This window comes from Lagopus muta, chromosome Z, assembly GCF_023343835.1.
Source record: "Lagopus muta isolate bLagMut1 chromosome Z, bLagMut1 primary, whole genome shotgun sequence".
NCBI lineage: Eukaryota > Metazoa > Chordata > Aves > Galliformes > Phasianidae > Lagopus > Lagopus muta.
In genome coordinates, this window is record NC_064472.1 from 28,447,544 (window position 1) to 28,471,180 (window position 23,637).

At 40.5% G+C, this 23,637-nt stretch overlaps 1 protein-coding gene across 1 annotated transcript in view; it reads left to right on the forward strand.

Annotated features, from left to right (window-relative positions):
- The first annotated feature begins 1,536 nt into the window (after positions 1–1,536).
- Positions 1,537–23,637, forward strand: part of UHRF2 (ubiquitin like with PHD and ring finger domains 2) — a 75,166-nt gene continuing 53,065 nt past the window's right edge. The window contains exons 1-3 of the mRNA XM_048930577.1: positions 1,537–2,013; positions 16,434–16,676; positions 21,146–21,405. Coding sequence (XP_048786534.1) covers positions 1,861–2,013; positions 16,434–16,676; positions 21,146–21,405 — 656 coding nt within the window. The 5' untranslated portion in view covers positions 1,537–1,860. The remainder of the gene's footprint in view (positions 2,014–16,433; positions 16,677–21,145; positions 21,406–23,637) is intronic.

Below are 23,637 nucleotides of genomic sequence, written 5' to 3' on the forward strand. Positions count from 1 at the left end.
CAGTTATGTGCTATAAATAAGAAGTCTAATTAGTGAAAGGCTTCCTAATAAACACTGGTTATGATCTGTTCCTCCCTCTGACTCAGTACTACGTCAGTGACATTTTCAACACCTACCACAAAGAAGCCACAAAAATGCACAGGGGTCCTCTAGACCTGTCTGTATTTAATAATTCTGTATTTTAATCCCGTTACCACTCAGACAATAAAAATGCTCTGAATTACTCCCAGATGCAATCGTTCACCCATCTCCTAGTTTCTCCTGAGCTCTCTATTAGACACATTTCCATCGAATCATTTTGCTGGTATATATACGTACAGCTTTTGGCTGCAATAGTTAATTTTCCTCACAAGAGCTCCTGTGTTTGAGCTCTCTGACCAAAACAGCACAGATAACATAGCTCTGTTTTACAGCAGCGCTTGCAGAGTCACGACCTTCTGTTTCGCACTGTGTCTCCATTGCGGAGCTGGGGGTGCCCAGACACCAGAAGGGGGCACAGACGCGAGAGCCGGCCTAGGCCAGCTGTAGGGCGTTACGTGCCACGTGGCCGTGCTCAGCAATGGAAGGTATGAGGGTGACATAAGAGAGGAAAGGCACAAGGCGTTCACAGTGATGGCGTTTGTCTTCCCAAGTGATGCTAATGTGAGCTGCGGTCACGGAAGCAGCGAGCACCCATCTGCGGGCCGATGGGAGGTGCTGAATTAATTTCTGATTTTGCTTTGCCTGTGGCGCAGATTTTGCTTTAACTGTTAATCTCTCTTAATCTCAGCCCACGGGTTTTCTGCAAGGTGCCGCTGCCTGCTGGGGTTAAACCACGGCAGGATGGCAGATCTCCATTTTTCTGACGTCAAGTTGTAGAATCACCAAGTTTTTTGATGGCAAGTGAACCGGTACCGGATTCGCGGTAAAAATGAGGACTGCTGCTCCTTGCCCCGGCCCACACACGTCTGCCTGTGTGTCACGTAACGGGTTCGGTCGGCCTAATTTGCGTTTTGGAGGGACCGTGCATGGGGCCAAGTCGAGATTTTACATTCTCAGAAACGCCGCGGCTCGCGTGCTACCGTCCCCCTGTTTTACTCCTCGCCTAAACACGGTTCTCCCCTCGAGCGCCGCCAACCCCGGGCCGGATTCGCAGACGGCGAACCCCGCGGCGGGCGGAGGACGGAGCAGCTAGCCGTCCCGCGCGACCGCCATGGAAACGTAACGGTCGCTTCCCCGCAGCGCGCCAACCCTTCCCCCCGCCGCCTCGCGCCAGCCGGCGGGCGGGGCCCGCGCAGAGGGCGTGGCGCACGGGGCGGGGCGGGGCCGCGCGTGGCGCCGAATGCGGCGCGAGGGCCGGCGGCCCGGGCGCAGCGGGAGGGGGCGTGGCGCTGCCCGTTTCCCTCGCACTCCCCCCCCGCCCCGGTGTTGTTGTCTCTTTACGACCGCGGCCGGCGGCTCTCGCGAGAGCGGCGTTGGCGCCGTGACCTCCATGTGAGAGCGGCGGCGCCTGGTAAACACTCCCCGGGGTTGGGAGATGGCTCTCGGCGGCGCCCGTTAGCCCCGGCGCGGCGCTTCCCGCCCGGCCGCGCCTCGCCCCGCGCTGACTCGGGGCGGCGCGGCGCGGCCCATCGCAGAGCGGAGCCGCTCGTCTCGGCTTGTCCCGTCCTCCCCGTGTCCCCTCCGAGCGGGGCCGGCGGCCCGGCGGGCGGGGAACCTCGCGCCCGTTCCGCGCGATTTAAAAACCCTGCCCCGCCGATCCGAACAAAGAGCGGGGACGCGCCCGGCCCCCTCCCCTCCTGCCTCACACGCCACGGCCGCGCACCCCGAGAGCGGCGGAGCGGCCGCGTCCTGCCTCCCCGCGCAGCGGCCGGACGAGCCATGTGGATCCAGGTGCGCACCATCGACGGCACCGAGACGCAGACCATCGACGACCTGAGCCGGCTGACCAAGATCGAGTGCCTGCGGGAGAAGATCCAGGAGACCTTCCGCGTCAGCCCCGACCGCCAGCGCCTCTTCTACCGGGGCAAGCAGGTGAGCGGGACCGCCTCTCTCAGGCGGCGGGCAGGGACTGCTCCACGCGCCCCCCGCTCCCGGCCCGGCCGGCTCTTTGTGTGCTTCCCGCCCCGCCCGCCCGTCGGCAGTCGTCGACTCCCGTCCCGCCGGGCCCGGGGTGGGGAGACGGGCGGCCGCCTGCCGGGACGCTCCGCTCCCGGGGGCGGCAGGTGCCGGCGGGGCCCTTTGTGTTTGTGTTTTCCCACCTGAGCGGCGGAGGCTCCTCCTCCGCCCCTGCCTCCGCCGCACCTCCGTGACAGTGACGGGTGGCCGAGGGCGCCCGGGGCTTCCCGCGTTACTGCCGAGGCCGTTACCGCGAGCCCGGAGGTCCCGTCCGACGCGCCGGCTGGGAACCGCGGCGCTTAGCGGTTCCCGGGGCGCCGCTCCCGTTTCCCTGCGGGGGGCGGCCACGTGACCGGCCGGGCCGGGCCGTTGGTTTGCGCGGGCCCCCGCCGGACCGAACCGGGGCGCCGCCGGTCCGGAGCGCGCTGCCGCCGCCTCTCCAGATGTGCTGTAGTGGAATACGTCGCCTCGGGCTGTGTGTTCCTTCCGAAGGGTGTAACCTTGTGTGCTGCATTACATAAACTAGGAGGTGTACGCGGCGCTCGGTTGCTGAGAGGCGCAGCCATCATCTCGCGGGGGGGTGTGCGGCGTGTTCCCGGAGCGTGGCTTCGAGGTGCGGCTTCTCCCGCAGAGCGCTGCCGCACTGTTAGCTCCAGCTCGGCGCTGAGGCTTGTGCCATACGACTGACGAGGGGTGTATTTGTACCACCAGGAAAAAATAAAGTAAGGCGTAGGGATTTTTTTTCTCTTAGAGATGACCAGGAGGTGAGCTGCAGCGGGTCGGTGTGAAGCCTGGCTTCTAAAGCTCTGGGCAGACCCTGCGTGTGCCCGTTGATGGGACTGAGTACTTGAAGACAGTGCGTATCAGGAACATCGTGGACAGTCTCCTGCTTCTCAAAAGGGGCCAAATAAGGAACGTCGACCCTGATGTTGTGTAACTTGCTTACCTTCTGCTGCCCCAGTGTATCCCCCCGCACAGGATTTGCTGTGGAACACAGAGCTTCCCTGAGAAGCAGGGAAGAGAGCCAGTAGTGAACTGTGCCCTTTTGCATCATCTGCCAGTGGCTGGAGTAACTAGCTTCGGTGCTTACATGGGCAGATGTCTTTACTGAATGGCAGAACAGTGAAATATTACACCTGCATTTGTACATGTTAGTAACATTTGTTAGTCCAGTGTTTACTTCATTCAGCCCAGGCCTCATTTGGGATGATGTTTAGTAAAGAGTTAAAGGAGAAGGGATTTCTTTGCTTTTTTTTTTTTTTTTTTTTTGTAGCTTTACTAATTCCGTGACTGTGGATGTCCATTTTCTTACAATAAAGTCTGAAGTTTTCTTACTGGTTATGAATTGCTTTTTCTGATCCCATTGCGTTAGTAAGTAGAAAAAAGGTCAAAAGTGTTGCTCTTGCACAAGTAAAACTGAGCGTAGAGAGAGATAGGAGCAAAGGAAAGTGTAAACAGCTGCGACTCTCTCAATAACATGATAAAATCAGGATAAAGGGGATATTTCAGTTAAATCTGAAGTAAACAGAAAACATTCAATTGAAGTAAACAACACCAAAAAAAAAGAAAATTAGTGCATCTGTTGGAAAAAAAACATCTAGTTTACACTCTCTTTTCCTATTTCAAGTGTTTAGCATTTGATATGGTTTAATCTTGGTGGTCTGCTAGTAGAACTGTGATCCAGCTGCTGGGCAGTACTTAATGTAGTCTCTTTGGGACCTTGTAGAGGTGCTTGGACCTCCAAAGTACTGGGTGCAGGCCGACTGGTTAAATAACTGCCTTTCTTTAAAAGTGGGAGGTGTATGAGGTTGTATGGATACAAAAACCTAAGTGGGTCACAGTTTATGGGCTAAATTTCAACACCTCCGTGGTCTTAACTTGCAGTAGGTATGAACTCAGCTTCAACTACCGTTTTAAGCTTTGGCTTTTATTTTGCATCTCTTGGACTAGCAGTGTCCATATTCAATTTATACAGTTTTCCTTGTGTACTGTAGTTTGCTGGGATCTGGTCTTCTAACACTGAAGTGGGAACTATCAGCAGTTCTTCATCTGTTGCTCTTAAGGGTTAAAATACCCTGGGACCAATGGTGAACACTTAGCGTTGTGATTAATGTGATACTCAATGTTACTACTTTTTCCTTGCATAATCCTGAAAAGCACTGCATGATTGAACAGATTTGTTTTCAGCTCTTCCTGCCAAGAGGACCTACTGTGCACATGTGGCACTGAAGAGTGAACAGGAACAGTATTATTCTCATACTTTACTTGATCTGCAGAGACTTCTCTGACTCTGAGAATCTATTTTGTAGAGCTAAACTGTCAGCTAAAGAAGTGGAATTTTTCTGTAGATTAAGGTAAAATTGCGTAGGAGAGTTTATGCATAACTATTTGCTGTGCTGCAGCAACCTAATAAACTTCCTAAGTTACAACGCAGCGTATGGAGCTTCTCTGTCGGAAAGTTGAGACAAAGCAGTTTAACTGTTGGCAGTATGCTGTCTGTCTGTCCTAATTAGAAAACTTGTGTAGCGCTTTCTAGTGAGAATATTGAAAATACAGTTTTCGTTATGAAAAATGAAAGAGATGCTAGAGTAGATGAATTCTTGGCATCGTGACCTAACAGGGCAGACTTTCTATGTGCCCAAACAGTAATCATCGGTGTGATTTCTGGATTTGAGGAGTAATGCTGGAAAAACTGAGCAGGAAAAGATATGATGAAGTTTGAGTTTGAAAATTCACCAGAAAACTGAAAGTTGTGCAAATGACCACAAGAGTATGGGTACAAACTTGGGTTCTGTATGGCAGTAAGCACAAATGCTGTTGTACTATGGCATTATGCATTCTTTGTGGAATATAACAAATTATTTTGTCTTTGCTTTTTTCATTACTCCCTCCCACCCTGTTACAATTTGATTTCTGTGGAAACTTGTGGATGCCTGTTGTCCTTTCAGAGACAATCATCTCGTGTGACTCTTTTCTAGTGTTTACCAGAGCAGAGAAGCAAGAATGTTGGAACCTCAGTGTTTTTCTTCCTGGTTTGTACGTGCATCAATGTGCTGAGTTAACTACAAGTGGTTGCCAGGTGCCAGCCTCTCATTCCCTCTCTCCAGCAAAAGGAGGAGAAGGGAAATATGATGAAAATGAGTAAATTTTTGGTTTGAGGATGGGGGAGGTCTCTCATGAGTTACCATCACAGGCAACAGACTTGGCTTGATTAAGACTGATTTATTGTCAGTTGTTAAGAGTAGTAAGAAAGGAAAAAAGGACAAACTATAAATACTCCTTCTCCCCTTTCTTCCCAAGCTTGACTTCAGCCTTGATTCTTCTGCTTCCTCTCTCCTCTACTCTTCCTCAGCTCCTGTGGTGGGACTGACCCTGTGTTGGATCCAGTCCTTCATGAATTGTTACAGTATGGTGCTTTCCCACAGAATCTGTATTCTTCAGGACTTCAGGAGCTGCTCCAACATGGATGAGTCTATCCTTCAGGAGGGGATTGCTCCCAATTGGGCTGAAGCTTAGGCCTAGGGCCTGCTTCATGGGCTGCAGTATCCTTCAAGCTACATGCATTACTGCACTGTGGGCTTCCCCGTGGCTGCACAGAGACCTGCTCTGTTTGGTGCCCAGGGGCTGTATGGCGACAATTTCTGTATAACATTCCTCTCCATTGACCCTCTTATTTCTTCCTAGATCATGGTGTCTGCAGGGCTGTTTTTCTTGTGTTTTCTCAGTCCTCTCTTACAGTTCCTTTTTTCTTTTCTTTTTTTTTTAATTTTTAATTTTTTGGTATTTCTTAAATACGTTATCATAGAGGCAAAACTAATATTGACCAATGGTGATTCTCTTTTGCAGCTATCTGGAACTGGCTCAATCAAACATAGGAGCAGTTTCTGGTGACTTCTTGCAGAGACTATCCCTGCGGTCCCTGTAATAACAAAACTGTGCTATGTAAGCTCAATATAAGCAATGATAAAAATTGCTTTTTAGGCTCTTGCTCTTTTTGGTAAAGAAGTTGTTCCAAACCTATTTGGTGAAATGAGCAGGTGGAAGTGGGAATGTTAAAGCTATTCAGTGCCTTGATATCAGACTGGAATTCAAGTAAGTGAGCAAATCAGGTTCATTAAAGGAAATGCATCTCTGCTCGTATACACAAAAAAGGTGTAGCAGCATGCATCTTGCTTCCTACCTGTTGAAGTTGACTCACGTATAATTTTTTGGGTCACTGCTATGATTCTGAAGTGCTTAGGATTTTGTTTTTGTAAATTAAATTGAAAAGATTGAGGAGTAGCAGGAGTAGAAGCACTGTAGGTTTGCATGTGAGCCTTCTTGTGTTAAAGCAGCCTTGATTCTTGAACCTTAGACAAACACATAGTTATTAATTTAGCAGTGGGATATGTCTTTAATTGAACAGGCAATTGGACAGAGTTTCATGAGACTTTTAAGTTTCAGGTTTATAAACTGTATGTTTGAAGGCTTCTTAATTACTAACAGCTTGGATGGATTTCCAGAAGGACAGAAAAGCTTTATTTGAGTTTTGCCCCAAAGAATGGGAGCGCCAATCCTATTCATAAAACAATCGAGTTACTTAATACAATTTCTTCCCAGCTTTGTTTGGAAAATTGCAAACATTTCCAACTGAAGCTGTCCAAAACCAATCTGCTTCAGGCAGAGTACGGGTGTGAGAAGTCTTCAATTTGAGCAGTTAGCTTTACATCTTGGAGAAATAAATTTGGAGAAGCCTTAGAAGGGGAGTGATTGTCCTTCTTCAACAAAACAAGGTAGTAAGTAACTCTGTAGCTTGATTTAAGAGCACAGTCTGGAGTCTTCAGGGCGAATGTGGTCAGACTGCATTCGAGAAATTCCTGAAACATTCATGGATTATACTTAAAATTTACTTGGCAGTCCTATTAGCAGTTTTCCTTGGTTGCAAAATTGTTTACTGAAATTGACTTCTTGTTACATTTTTAAAGTTACTACGGCAACTCCGCAGTCCCTTCTACCATTAGCTTTGTTATTCTGGACACCTAAACAGACTGAGGGAAATGCTGAAACAGAATAAAAAGAATAAAAGCAGAATACTTTATACTAAGTGACTTCTGTATTAGGAAATTGGTAAAATGTAACAGCTTTTGTATGAAATAGCAGCTAGCTTGAGGGCTCTGTTCTGTGGCATGTATGTGTATGGAACCTGGCTGTGTTGGTTTAGCACTTGCACTTTTTTCTTAAGGTGGATGCTCTTGCAAACTGAATGGTTGTGACTGAAGCCCCCACAAAAAGCAACAAATTTCTTCCCTTCCTCAACACCATTAAATACATAAAGCACTTAATGTGATTGCCTGCCAGTGTCAAATGTTGGTATTGTTTATAAGAATTCTCTTCTCTAAAACTGGAGATGCGTTGGATGCACATTTGTAATCACTTGATAAATTCCATGCAAATAACTGCCCTGATGCCCTCAGCTCCGTGATTCAGTCTGTCCAGATCTCTCTGTAGGGCCTTCCTGCTCCCAGGCAGATCAGCTCTTCCTGGTAGCTTGGTGCCATCTGCAGACTTTCTGAGGGTGCAGTCAGTGCCCTCGTCCAGGTCATCAGTGAAGATATTGAACAGAACCGGCCACAGTACCGACACCTGGGGCACCACTGGTGACCAGTCACCAGCTGGATTTAACTTCATTCACCATCACTCTCTGGGTCCAACAGTCCAGCCAGTTCTTCACCCAGCAAAGAGTGACCTGTCAGGCTTTTCTAGACTGGCAGGTTTTCTTTTTCTAGGAGAATACTGTGGCAGACAGTGTCAGAGGCTTTGCTGGAGTCAAGGTAGGCTATATCAGGATTTATATTTGTTAGGTTTGCTTAGATTTGTTATTGGTTACAGGAGGTTCAGGTAACAACTAACTCTTCATTACAAGTGTCCTTAAAAGCTGCAAATTACCATCTGCACTCCCTGGCAACACTGTTGCTGAACTTCTGTTGCTTGTGCTATAGAAGTCCGTACCATCATAGAGGAGGTACTTGATAACTGTAGTCTGATAATAACAGAAATGGATGAGTCTTTCCATGCTTCTTAGAATTTCAGTACAACTTTATGTTTTTGGCATTCATTTCTATTACAAGTGTCAAGTAATCCTCAGTATCAGACAGAAGATACCATGAAATTTTGTTTTCCTACTTAGAAGACTCCTGGGAACTGAAGAAGAAAACTTACTGCTCTAAGTTCATCTTCCAGCTACAAATTAGTGAACAGTTGTTCCTGTAATGGAATTGAGACTTGCATCTAAGAAAAGAATTTTATATAAATTAACACGTTTTTTTAATCCCGCTCTAATGAAGAAGTGCTGGTGCTTCTGCAGAAGGTTTACTGATCTTGAAGAAAACATGCAAAGGCAAGTTAATATTCATCAGTTTAATAAAGAAATACTTGGTTACCAGGGGTGGCTTGGCAGTTGAGCTTTCCCCAAGTCGTTGCTACCAGTGGTGACCAGCTGGTAGAATGTCTGTCAACTCTGGGGCCTCCCCCAGCACATACTGGTGGTGGATGGCCGTTAGGATATCCAAGCAACTCCTTAGTCCTTCTGCCATATATGTAACTGCAAGAAGCAATTGCATTCAAGAAAGCAAGGTCATTCGCAGAAACCAAGGGTTACTGAGTTACAGCTACAGAGCAGTTTCTCCCAAATTTCTTCTAGCTAATTCAGAAACTGAAAGCAGTTTACCTGTGTTCCAAAGTTAAGTAGCTCTTACAGGCTAGTTGCCTGTTCAGGCTATGATACGTATTTTTCTCACACATTCGCCTAGTGATAAAGGAAGAAATTCTCAACACCTGGAGTTATTGCTTTAAAAAAATTGTAAGAGTTTTGGATGTGAATCTTGAAGAATTGTGTGTTGAGGCTGAGTGGCTGCCTTCACTTTGGTTTTTTTGATGAAGTCGAGAAGTTTAAGATGATCAGAGGGCTGGAGCACCTCTCCTATGAAGAAAGGTTGAGGGAACTGGACTTGTTTAGTTTAGAGAAGGTGCTGGGGAGACCTCATTGTGGCCTTCCAATACTTGAAGAGAGCATATAAACAGGAGGGGCAATGGCTGTTTACAAGGGTAGATAGCGATAGGGCAAGGGGAATGGTTTTAAACTGAGGTAGGGGAGGTTTAGGTTAGATATTAGGAGGAAGTTTTTCACTCAGGGAGAGGTGGTGACACACTGGAGCAGGTTGCCCAAGGAGTTTGTGGATGCCCCATCCCTGGAGGCATTCAAGGCCAGGCTGGATGTGGCTCTGGGCAGCCTGGTCTGCTGGTTGGTGACCTTGCACATAGCAGGGGGGTTGAAACACCATGATCATTGCGGTCCTTTTCAAACCAGGACATTCTGGGGTTCTATGACAAGTCTCTTTTGGCAGCTTTCAACTGTGTTCATGTTGACAGTAATCTTGTACTCTGGATTTTTTTTTTATGATAGTCCAAACCATAAGGTAAAATGTAGTGGTACCACTGGTACACTCTACATACAATTTCTTACTAACAATGGTAATAAAAACCTTTAATTGGAGGCTAAGGCCTTAAGCTATAGGCTTCAGTGCTTATTTTAGTAGGAAAAGAGAAGTTAGTCACATTGATTGAGTTCCCAGGTGACAAATGTACATTCATCATGGTACGTTTACTGAGATTGAGGTGCAGTTACAGACAATATAATCATCAGGAGTCTGCCTAGGTTGTGTCTCTTCTCTAGCATTTGAGACTTCCTCTTGTGTATGGAGTTGAACAAACAGTATTTACACTCTTTGCGTGGTGATAACTGACATTTTGATTCAAACAAGGACTTTATTAAATATTTGGAATTTCACTGTATTGTCCTCTGTCAGAGGACTTGGAGTGTACTTTCTCCTGAATACTATTGGAATCCATATAGAACTATGGTATATGTCTAGGTTATGAGTGACTATAAGTAAGACTTTTTATATCATCTAGTATTATGTCTGCCTTTTTCTTTGGTAAGAAACGGACCATTAGCTGTTCCATTAAAACACACAAGCAGTCAAAAAGGAGCATGCTCTGATAAAAACTAATTCATGTAAATGTACTGGTGTGATTTTATTTATACTTGTGCATGGAATAACGGCCCTCTTCCTGTAGACTGCTTTGAAGTGTGATTCTCTTGGCAACAAGAGTGACAGAACTGAGCCTGGTTTGGTCTGTATTCTTAAAACAAAAATATTTTGTTTAGTTATCATTTAAAAAAAAAAATGTAACCTGCCCATCTTGTATACTGGAGGAGTATGGATCTGTAACCTGTCAGGCAACCTCCACGTCCAAGTATTTCACCTACTTGTATTCTGTTTTAAGAATGTTGACAGACTATAAACATGGCAGAGCAATGATTTTTTTTCTTTTTATTGACTAGTAAATTCTCCACCTCAGAATGGGTTATGCTTTTGCTAAGGAGCTTGTTAGAGAGTGGTGGACATAAAGCCTGATGAAGACAACTTGGAGTTCCATTGGTATTTCTTTCCAAGAAGGACCAATGTTTTTTGGAAAGTAAACCTGTAATACAGTTAATTTTTGTATGAGACTAATAGTTATTAGTGTCTGAGTTTTGGTAGAATCTTTGAAAATTCAGGCAGTGACTATTGAAACTTGAGTTTTTGATGAAGAACTGGATCCTCTGGAGTTGAAAAAAGTTAAAAGCAGTATGCATTAAACATTCCAGTTAATATAAAGCATAGCCAATCAAATAGAATTACCATAAATTCCTTTTTTGTTTAGCTTTTATGTCCATTGCAATTAAGACAGCTTTTTTTTTCTTTTTTGGAGAAACAGTGCCACTACACAGTCATTTTAATAACCTTCACAGTGTCTTAATCCTTAATATGGTTACTTCATGAACTTAAATATCCCAGAATCTTAAATCATTTTCTTCAGATACAAGATAATCCAGGTGTAGGATATAATTTACCACCTGGATTAAAAGTATTGTTCAGGTTATTTTTTGGCTTTGGAAGTACAAGCAAATCCAGATGGCAGAGGTTTACAAGCTAAGTCCTTGTGCTGTACTAAAGATTACTGAAATTTTCTTGACCTGAGATGGTCCCATTAGTTCAGAACTCAGTGTTCCAAATTGTATTTTTTTTCAGCTGGGCTTTTTGTTGTTAGAAACAGACTGGTGATGTGTTTCAAGCACTCTGTAAAAGCACTAAGTGGAATTCACAATTTCAGCAACCTTGTATACAAGAAGAGCAAAGTACACACAGCAATTTTCAGGCTGAAAATACCAGTTTCTGATTGTCCACTTTAATTGCCTTTAATGAGCACCTTGGAGGAAGTTTTAGATTCTTCTAATTTACTCAAACAAACTTGGCTTCTATGTCTATTAGTGTCTATTAATTAATCTGAAGTTAAACTGTTTACTCTTCTGCTTTTCTTCTTAAAGAAATTTGTAGGGAGTGTGTAACACCTGTGTAAAAGGTTGATGTCACCTAACTTTTCGATTTACTGCTTTAATTAAAGAGCTCTATTGCATTCCATATTCCTTTCAAGTTTATTGCTAGATCTAATTCTTGGAAAATACAACATCAGAAGATGCTCAAAAGCACACCTTTATGAATGATGAAAGGTCTTGTTTTCCAAGTGGAGTGACTGGATTAAGTCGACCTAGGAGCTTTAGCTACTTAGATCACACTTTCGGATAAAAAACAGTGTTCCAGAACGTTTACGTGCTTTCTTAAGATTTCTCTGTGTGTTGTATAACACAAAATAAGCTGTGATTCTGCTGGTACTTATAGACAAATTAATGGTATTTATTGATATGAATGTTAATGATATGAGTTCCTTATTGGACGTCTTTTTGAAGCAGTATGACATACTGCACTTTGCATGATCATTTCCAGTTTAACTGCAGTTTCTGCATGCTTTTTAAGTCATTTACGGCCTGATGTTACAGGACATGGTTCTAACATGGGTGGTAGGTATCAGTTCCAGTATTGCATTGCAACAGCCACTCTTGTGTAGTAGCATAAGCACAGTGTTGGCTTACTTTTAAGTATTTATAACAACCTTCTACAGAAGAGTATTTTAAATTGATAGTGTCTCTAACACTAGGAAAATAGATCTGAAGGATATAATCTGTTTCTGTACTTAAGGATATTTGTAATATCTTAAGAGGGCTACTAGATACCATAAATCTAACTGCTATTTGGTGACACTTTCAATATTGTTCTAAATAATTTAATGAGACCTTAAATGCTTCTGAAGCATGCCAGTCACAAAGAGAATGAAAACTGAAAGTGGCATCTGCCACTAAGTAATACTTCTAATGGCTGTTGTGTAAGAAGAGCTGGCAAAAAAAAAAAAAAGACTGAAATTGCCTGTTTTGTTGTTTTTGCTTTCATGCAGGCTTTAACAACCCATTAAGAAATTGAGATATAGCTTGACAGTCTAGTATTTGCCTGATTACTTTTGCTTGTCATTTGTGTTTATGAACTTGAGAACAGGAGTGTCCTTAAACACTCAGTGGTTGGAAAAAAAAACAAATATTTCTTTCTTGTCATTTAACATGCTGTCCAGGCAAATGTATTTTCAGGGATTCCTGTTAGTACCTTTATGTAGCGCAGTGGGATGAGTTTATATACTCATGCAAAAAGTATTCTTAGAACTGAGCATATTGCAAAGGTGACTGTGGAATTACTGGTTCAGCACCCATTCCAACAAGTAACCATAATATTTTTGAAGACATTTTTCTACTTTCATATGTTGGATACTTAATTTTTCTGAGGGTTATTATTCATATTTCTGGGAGGATTCAATTCCGTAATGCTTCCATGAATTCTGATAACATAGGGCGTTGTTTGCAGTGAATAGGAGGAGTGAGGGGTCTTTTTTGGGGGGGAGGGGCTTTTTTTTTTTTTTTCCTGATGGTTATTTTTGCTAAGAAAAATTGTATTCTGGGATGGTTTTAAAATTTTTGATCTGGCTGGACGGATAGGCTGGAGAGTGATTTGATACGTTATTGTTCTCTTGCTGCAGAGGTCTGAGGATATGACCTTATTAGCAAAGATTTTTGTTATGTTAACATCAGAATAGTGTCAAGAGTAATTCAAGAAGCATTGTCTTGCAGTTTTTTATTGTTCTGGTTGTTGCATGGAGCTCTTTAAATGCTGATTGTTTTCCAACTTTGTTACTCTTAAGCTTTCAATTCTCAGTGATGCAATAATGCTGGGTATAGGTAGACTTGTAGATACACACATTAGTTAGATTAATGTAAGTCAAATTGCGTGAGCTTGATTTTTATTAGGCTTTGTTTCATTAAAACAGAACACCCTTGTCCACAGAATAAGGCAATATTACAAGTCATTGACTTGGTCTAAATCTGTACCTTTTGCTAATATTCCAGGAATATGTTTTTGCTCATGGTACAAACAGATGTTCTTTCCCTGAATATGCCAAACTCCATATCCTGCCTCGTTTGAAGTCTGTAATCTTATCTTTGTTACTTTGCTTTCAGATTTAAACATGACATCACTAGTCATAGATCAGTCTATAATCATAAACTACTCCTGGAAAGAAAACTAAGTAAAAAAAAATGAAGAAAAAAACCAAACAAACTGCAAGCAGAATGCTAATTTATTATAAATGACTTGGAAATCACTGGGTTAGTCTGACCATTTAATTTATGTTAACCAGGTCTTACTTTAATTCTTTTTAACGAATGTGAGTAGTCGTTGTATGATAAGTAGCGTGTGAGTTGTTGGAAAAGGCTTCTTCTTCATGACATGGGCTATTCATGACATAGCATAGATCTGCGTGACTCTCAGAACATAGTACATATTCCTAGACAGACTACTTATAATTCAAGCATTCCCCTTTCTTTAACTCTTTCTCATGCTAATGGACGTAACTAGTTTGTGGACAGAATATACAAATTAATCTGAGTCATAATTGGTAAATAAATCGCAATTCATAGAATCATTGAATCATTTGAGTTGGAAGGGACCATTAAAGGTCATCTGTCCCAACTTCCCAGCAACAAACTGGGATATTGGCAGCTAGATCAGGTTGTTATAACTAGACATTGAATTTTGTGCTTGTCATGGTTTTATGATTTTTGATTATCAGTATTCCACATCATAACATCATGTAGTGCACTGGGAGTTAAAGAGTTAGTGCTACAGTTCCGGGCACCTGTCTGGAAGAGGAGAACTAAATCCCCCAAAACGCTTTATGGTCAGAGAGGAGATATAACCCCTGGCAGGGTCAGCTGATGCCCTTTTTTCCTTCGGCTCTCCTCCCTGCTATTTGACTGCTTGTCTCACCTCAGTGTTATGGTGAAGCCTTTCCACCTTTCAAACACTCTCTCTCATTATATTTGATTTATTAGTTCCAATTCTAACTATGCTGTATTATATTGTATTGTAGTGTCTTATCTTGCATTCTGATTCCATATTTAGTAAATTGGTTTGTTTCTCTTCAGATCATTGCCGCTGTTTTTAATCATTCTGGATCCCCTGTTTCCCCTTTCCAGAGACGCGGATCTGCAGATCCCTGTGCCCCACTAGTCAAGGAACTGGGCCAAGCCAGCCCGTAAACCATTCGACTACTGTTAACACTACTTAATCATGGTAGAACATTCAAGCTGTTCAGATTTAGCTCTTCACCGACTTGGCTTTAGACTTCAGATATTTTGTGGCACTGTTTATTTTCTGTCAGCATATACATGCTATGTTTTAAAAAGGGATTGATAATGGTGTTTATTTGTTCCCACTTGTACATTGCCTATATATTTCCAGCGTACCGGAAGCAAAGTACTTTACCCATCACTACACTGGTTGCCAGAAGCTTCCCTTATTCCATGGGATTCTGGAAATTATGCTAACAGAGATTGTATTATCTAACAATCTAGAGATTGTCCAGTCTAGCTGGAATAGACGAGATGAAGCAGAAGTTATGTTGTCTCCAGTAATATCTAATTTGTTATTCCAGTAGTAGCCTAGTTTCTGGAACTACTGCTGAATTTTCTTTTTACTTTAAAATGTAGGGTGAAATTTTATAAGACATTTCAAAAACGAATTGTTTGCAGGAGGATTGAGTCTTCAAGATGAGCCAAGAATAATGTGAAGAAGCAGCTCCAGAAATTCATTGAGATATGTATCATTTTTCCCATCAAATATATTATTACAAGATAGTTATCTGTATTTGTTTTGGGTTTATATATATTTTGAATGCAAGAATCCCCATTTTTTTTGTAAACTTCAATGACCTTAACAGTAATAACACAGACCTCTGGTAGTATGAGAAACTTACAAATATGGATTGTCATAGAGCTGCAAGAACTCTTGTATCCTCTGTGTTCAAGACTTGTCAGAAGTGTGGGGTTCTGCAAGATGGTGGGAGGAGAAAGGTTAGTTGAATTTGTGTAAGTAGCTTGCTAGTTGGTATGAAATTCTAGGGCTCTGGGTACCTGAGTCAGTGTTGGCAGTCACCTGTAGAAGAGTACTTGAGATTTCAATTTGTTTGATAATTGAAACTGATGGAGCATATCATCAAGATCTTCAGTATGCTTTTTGTCTAACTGGTTTGGAAACTTGAAGTTGGGTAGTTCTGGTAGTTGTCAAATGTGGAGCAGTTGTTCTATTGAGAGTACAACAGAGAATAATCAGTAGCCTTATTTTGTATTTAGTTCTGCTTGCTTTAGGCTACTGTGTAACCAAACAATGAATGAAACATCTGGAGTCTCATTTGTGACTTCAGTGCACTGGGCTTTAGGGGAGTGCACGCTTCATCAACTGTAGGTAACTGCAGTGTTACAGTGCACTGTGGGTGTGGTAGTTAACAGGAGTAAAGAGAGTAATTGATTATATATTTCTATTTTTTCACACAGGTCTTACCATTGTGGAAGGAAAACTGACTCATATCTTGAGTACAGCCTTTGTCTCTAACTGTACTTCATCCTTTCATATGGGTGTTTGTTTTTGCCTTGAAGAGGCAGAGAGGATAAAGGAATAAACTTTCACTCTTCTTTTGTCTGTCCTGAGATCATTTTAATGTAATAGAAGACTGCCAGTGAGAGGATTGAGAATTCCTTCCTAGTTCTGTCTTTTCTGCTTCTTCATCCTTCCTGCTTTTTTTTCTTCTATAAAAAAAAAAGATCCAAAGTCTGTAAAAATGTCTATTTCTAATTTTACACTCTCAGCATTTATTCAAGACACAGGCTTTTATTTAACTGAAGTAGTTGGCTTCTCCCTTAAATAACTTTGACACAAATTTATGGTCTAATGGTGTAATTATTGTCTATGAAAGAAAGATTTGTAAACCAGTTACTTACTTCTATAGTTGTAAAATTCCACCTTGTTTTCTTTTGACAGCTAGAAGATGGGCACACGTTATTTGATTACAATGTTGGACTCAATGACATTGTTCAGCTTTTGATACGTTCTGAATCTGAAGCTCCTGCTGCTGCTTCTGTGACTGATCAAGATGGAGAAGTCAATCCCTGTGCTATTTCTAACTGTAAGAACAAAGTAAAAAAACCAAGTAGTGGATCGCCTAGTCAGCCATCTACATCATCTCGCTCGTTTCTCATTGATCCTGGCATAGGATTGTACAAGGTATGTAAGGCTTTAAAAACTGAAAACTTATCTTTTACTTTCAGGTTTAGTTTTACTGTTCAAGTTTTTTTTTTAATCGTATATAGATATGTATACATGTAAATATATACATGTTTATATATATAGGTGTGTGTCTTTATTACTATCTTTCATGATCTGAAATAATTTCCCGCTTGGATGAAAGTAAATTAGACTGAACTTCTATAGGTATCTGTGCAGATTCACGAAGCTTCACTGATGGATATATTTTATTAGTGTTAAATTGATTTAAAGAACTGACTTAAATTTTTAACTATTTCATGTCTAATTGAGAGTGTTGTGTTTTCAAAGTTCAGTCATATTGATTAGGTAATCTGATTTTCAGGAGTTATTTGAGGGTAGTATTATAGTTAGGTTTTTTAAAATGACTTCATTTAACAGGCTGCCCAGGGAGGTGGTGGAGTCTCCTTCTCTGGAGATGTTAAGACCTGCCTGGATGCCGACCTGTGCTACCTGCTGTAGGGAACCTGCTTTGGCAGGGGGTTGGACTCGATGATCTCTGGAGGTCCCTTCCAACCCCTACAATTCTGTGATTTATAGTCATGTATTCCTGTACCAGGCTGTTGTAGCCTTTGTGTGTGTTCCTAAACTGTAACATGATATTTTCTCCTAAACCTGTTTTTCAGTAAGTGATTTGTGTCCTCTAGTAAGCTTAAGGTACCTGGGAAGCAGTAGTGCTTTCTGTAAACCGAGGAGAAAAATCCATGGGGAGGGAATCTGTGGAAAAAGTGTGACTTTTTCCCTATTTATTTATTTTCAATCTGATCAAATACAAGTTTTAATAGTAATATATGTCAGTATGAGATAAACTAGAACTTCATATGTGATACAATGGATGTGATTTTATTACTTTGTTTAGTAATCATGTCTTTTTTATTGATAGTTCTTGTACCTTTCAAAATTTTTCCATATTGTTATGTAGGATTGCATTTAGGATACCAGAAACTTAATTTAAACAGAAAATGGGCAATTTCCAGATTTACTAGGTAGCTGAGTATTTAGAAGGATGTATATGTACAGGTAATGGTAATATTGTACTTTCCTCAGAAGTACTTGTTATTCTTTTTGTAATGGACATTATTCAGCAAGAGAAGAGAAGGCTGCAAATGCCGTACTTCTATGTCTTTGTCTCATTTGAAGGAATGTTCATATTCAAACCCGTCATCCAGATGGGAAACTGTTAGATTGATTTAAACTGTTACACCACATTTCAGATGTTAAGTGCTAAATTACGATATATTCCAGCAGCACTCTGTGCAATTAGTTTTATAGCTCATTGTTGGAAAAAATGGGGGAGATGTGAAATTGACATCTTAAAATGTTAGGACACAAGATTGTGTTCATCCTTGCTTTCTTTTTAGTCTACATCCATTACAACGAAAATAAACCTAATTCTTCAATTGTGATGTTTTACCCTTTATGCTTAGGGATTATACGTAATAGAATAGGGAGAAGACTGGAGGAATGGAAGGTCATAGAGAGTAAGCTTATCAAAGAAAAGGAATATTAAAGAGTATCTTGAGGAATGCTAAGTGGTATTTAGTTTCTCTGAAGTGTTTTTTTCTTTTTTTTCCTCCGTTTTTTCCTGGAATTAAAATGGAAAACGAAATGGAATGGTAGTATTGACAAACATAGTCAAGGAGACCTGATCTATCAAGTTGCCTGGAAATTTTGCCATCTGTAATACTGGAGACCTAGCACTTTCTCCTTAGTTATCAGTGAAACTGTAACTTTTTGAGCCAGCTTTATAATTTTAGTATATCTAGCAAGAAAATAATTGGTGGAAGGGTACAATCATTTTGATGTTAGGTATTCTGTAGATGACAAGTAGGTACGCCTAGAAGATTTCTGATTGTAGAATCAGAAAACTCTAGAATTCTGACAAGTAATGTAATTCAGAGGTACAAGATTTGTTTAATAAAAGTCAACAAAAAAGACCATAACCTAAGGGACATCAGATGGCTATATACATGGGTTAATTTTATTATTTTGCATTGTTTGTCAGACAATAAGGAGTTATCTAGTTATAGGAAGAAATAATCTTTTTTTTTTTATAACTGAACAAAGTCTTGTGCATTCCTGGTTATCTGTCTACAGCTAGGCTCAATATGCGTGTTACTTACTCAGTGTTCGGAACAGCATGAGTCTTTGTGCCCTCCTTTGTGGTTTCAACTACCAAGGAAAAGATGTAGCCAGTATAGAATCTGTCACTTTAAAAAAAAAAAAAAAGTAGAAGTTAATTTGCAAAAAAAAACCAAAAGTTCTAATTATTGTTGAATGGTTAAAATAATGATTTAAACAGTTCCTCTGTGTGGTCACTGTATATTATCTAAATTACAGTTTAGAATTGGTGGTGTGTGAAACAATTCTCATCTTCTCTTCCTTTTCATGAAGACTGAGAATTGTCAGTGATACCTGGCTTGAGAACTGGATTGTTAGTTGTTTCTTGTTCTGTTTGATGGCTAATCTAGGAGCTGTTCTGTTCAATGTCTTTACCGGTGGCCAGGATGGAAAGGAAATGCTCATTCTTTGACTATGACACCAATGTATTGGGTAGTGTAGCTGGTGTGAAGTCAAGTCTGCCATGCAGAAGGGTCTGTGTAAACAGGAGCAATGGGCTTCTTTTGAACCTCAAGAAGTTCAAGTCTTGCACTTGAATTGAGCTGACCTTTTCCCATGGAGCAGGCTGGAGCAGTGACAGCCAGTTTGGGAGTGGCTTTGCTGTAGTGGCATCTGGAGCTGTAGTAATATTGGCTAAACAGTTTTCAGTGCACCATGGCAGTGCTGGATGTCAGCAGTGCGTCTACAAGAACTGGCTCTGTCAGGAGGAGCGCAGCCAGCTAGTTGGAGGAAGTGTAATTCAACTTGCCCCTTGCTGTACCACCATCTGCATCAAATGTGGGATGCTTCAGTATGAGAAAAGTATTGATAAACTTGGCAAGCTCAGCTGGGGTCACAGAGGTGTCCAATGTAGTAGCATTTCCATCTTAAAGAGAATACCACAGTGGTCTTACCTAACCTGTGAAAGAGATGGCTTTGAGAGAGAAAGGACCTTCCAAAAATATGCAAAAGTCTTCTTACTGAGGTACGAAACAGGAGAATGAAAGACAGAAGATGGGCTTTGAAAAGAGATAATAAAGACAAAAGGAAATGGTTTCAAACTGAAAGAGGGTAGATTTAGGTTGAATAGAAGGATAAATTTTTTACTTCGGAGATCTCTTCCAACTCCAAAGATTCTATGATTCCATTTAACTATAAGGATTATTAAGAGCTGAAATATTGCCTTAGGGTATGGAATATCTATCCCTAGAAGTTTGAGAGACATAGCAAGCAGATAAAGTGCTGGACAAATTTATGTGTTCAATTTTAATCTTGTTTTGAGCAGGAATTTGGACTATAGATCTCCTGAGGTACCTTAAAACTTAGTGATTGGTGAAAATCAGAATGATTTTTTTTCATTTCATTTTGTCATGGCACATCTATTGATTCTGCTTGGTTTATTTTTTCCACTGTTCTGTGACATCCTTTAGAACTCGCAGATATTTATGTAGTTGTTCTGTTGTATTGTACCTCTCATATTAGCCCTAAGAGCCAGATTTGTTTGCTGCGTTTACTTTGTCCTTTCAGAGCCTTTTAATTTGAAGGTTTTCATGTAGAGATATAAAATGGAGTCTTTTAGGATTTTCCTTCCAGAAATGTATAATTTCTATTTGCATGCAGTATTTTCCTTTAGTAATTAAAAGCGTGCTTGTTGATTGTATTCAATATTTTGTTCTATGTTCCTGTGAGTTATTTTGTAGTATCAGTTTGAACCAGAACCATCCTATTGAAAAGTACAATGCAAACTTACTCTTTCTGAGTTTTATGCCTACACTTAAACTGCAGCAGCAATTATTATTTATCTCATTATCAATCTTCATATTTTGGTGCAAATTTTGAAGTAGTTCGCATGAAGTTTTCAGAGTGAAGAATTAACACATAACAATTGGCAAGGTTATAGAGTTCTGTAGAATCATAGAAAGGTATCAGTTGGAAGGGACCTCTAAGATCATCTAGTTCCAACCCCCCTGCTGCAGGCAGGCACACCTCCCACTAGTTGAGGTTGCTGAAAGCCCCATCCAGCCTGGCCTTGAATGCTTTCAGGGAGAGGTCATTCACAGCCTCACAGGGCAGCCTGTTCAATGTCTTACCACCCTCATACTAAGGAATTTCTTCCTAATATCTAGTCTGTATCTATTCTCTTCCAAATTAAAGACATTTCTCCTTGTCCTGCCACTATGCACTTGCTCAAGCTAAATGAGTTAATGTTGTTGAATGTTGTACAGATTAAGGTTAATAGGGTTAAGCAGTTTTATGGTAAGTTGCCTTATTTATTCTTAATTGAGATTGTACAAGAGAAGCATAAATTCATTATTGAATTTTCTTTTCAGATAAATGAGTTGGTGGATGCACGTGATGTCAGCATTGGAGCCTGGTTTGAAGCTCATATAGAAAACGTTACCCGAGCAACAAAGGGACATAAGAATGGTAAAGCTCAAGGAAAGAGCAGTAATACTTACAAAAGGACTAATGGAAGCTTAAGTCAAGATCATTCTAGAGAGAATGCAAATAATTTGGACAGTACACCATCTACATCTTATTCAGACTGTATGGACACTGAAGAAGCTATTTATCATATCAAGTATGATGAGTAAGTGCTCCTGATAATATTTTGAGGACATCACATACTGTTATTTGGTTTGTATAAATAAACCAAGAATTTCTTGAAGAAACTTGTAATCAAAGAAAGCAAGTTCAGTATCAAGAAAGAATATTAAAATATTCACTAATCACACTTTTTGGTTGGATATAGTGAGTATATTGGGAGTTCTGTTATATTCATGCCTAAATAATCAAGTCCTAATTTGTCTTTATAAAACTTTAAAATCCATCCTTTGTATGTGAGAAGAAGAAATTATTTAAATGAATTTTCACTGTTCTTTTTTTTTTTTTTTTCCAAACAAAATATCATTTATCTATTCTCTGTGCTTATTCAGTTCCTCTCATTGGAGTATCGTGAGCAAATTTGGGTATGCAATCTTGATGAACTTTATTATACATGAAATAGTTATGCACAAAACTATTAACATCAAGAGAACTTGATGACATGAGTGCATGAAATTTCATTCAGAATTGCACTGAGGGAGAGCTGTTTTTTTCTTGTGATTTTTTTTCTTCTGTTTTTCCCAGTAAAAACACTGCACCTGCAATGTTTGGATTGGAGTAAGCCTTCATATTGCTTACTAAGTTTAAAGGGATTTCTTTCAACCAAGTTTTGCATCATTTCATTCTGGAGAAATTGGCCTTAATTACTTATTTATTTTTTATTTATTTATTTTACCCCTTAGGTAACATTTGCTGAAACATCAAGTTAAACATCTGAATGAGTAGAATTGTTGAGAATTGTAGAACCACTGCAGTTTGTGCAGTCTGAGCTGGATGTAAAGAAAAGCAAAGTATATTTGGTATTAACTAGATCTCCAAAAGATGTTTTTAGAGTAGCTATTTTAACTTTAGTTATTTTAATATGTAACTGAATCTGCTTTTGCAAGGAAAAATAAAAATATTTCCATGTTGAATAGAGTACACTTTGTTGTTCTTCTTAGCAGCAGTTACAACTTCATAGACTTTTAAAACTCTTAAATTCAGAGATAAAACTCTCTGTAACTGTGTAAGTTAAAGTATTCAAGTTTTTATTTTAAACTTTCTAATTTTCTAATATTTTATCAGATACTGAAGTACACAGAATTAAATCATGAAATATAATCAAAATACTTTCTATTGTAATCATATGTGCATTGTGGTTTGATTTCAAAGTCTTAAAGATTACTTATTTTTTTCTAACAGTTTAGCTATATACAGTTGAGCCATGCACAAAAAATTTTTAGAAATAGTTGTAACTGTAAGAGGAATTATGCTGCTCTTGTGAATGGTTTAGTTTCTTCCATGAGTGAGAGTACTGAAGTAGAAAATGTTGCACATGTTTGATTTTATTTGGCATACCCATACTAAAAAATAGAACTAACCATGTATACTCTAGTAAGTACTTCTTACTCTTCTTACTGTAAGATGATGGATAGCAGCTGTGTGTTCCTTGCCAGCAAAATTAGATAAAACATAGAAACATAGTTTTGCATTCAGTAGGTCATAGCCTTTAATCACTAATGCAGTGTAAGGTATTGAATGCTTGAACTTTCAGAAACAAACTGTGGGAAGGCCTTTTGGAAAGGAAGTCTTTGAAGTTCTATCAGTTACTTTATTTTAGAGGAGTATTGCTGACCTTTAGTGCAAATGTTTCACTTTTCAGTGTTAATGGTTATGTGTTTTTTGTAGCACTTGATTTGCATACATTAGTGTTTACCTCTTTGTAGACCACATATGTGGCATGCTGCCAGTATGCTTCCTATGGATAAATAAGGAAAGCATGATGTACTTTCCAAAGCAATTCCTCTCTACTCCAGAGTTTGTCAAGTCTAATTTAACTTCTCACTTCTTTGAAGTTCATATTCTGTTCCCTTCTGCACAGTTACTTGTCCCTGGATGTTCCAGTGGATTTTTTTAAGTTAAACCTGTGTGTTCTGCTACCTCGCTTATTTATTATGGTCTTGTCTTTTCTTACTGTGTTATGTCTTGAGGGAGCTATCCTCCAGCTCTTGAAGGATACGATTCTCTTAGGTAGGGCAGTTTCAGCTCTGCCTTGTCTATAATAAGTGTAGTCTTCCAAGAGATGAAAATACTTGCAGTTTTCTGAAACAGAAAGAAAACAGCTAGTGGAATGTAAATCATAAGCCTGGTGTGTGTAAGGTTATCAGAATTACTTGAATACACTGGAGAGATGTCAGAGGTGGACACACATCCACAGCTTCCTAAGTTGTCACTGATG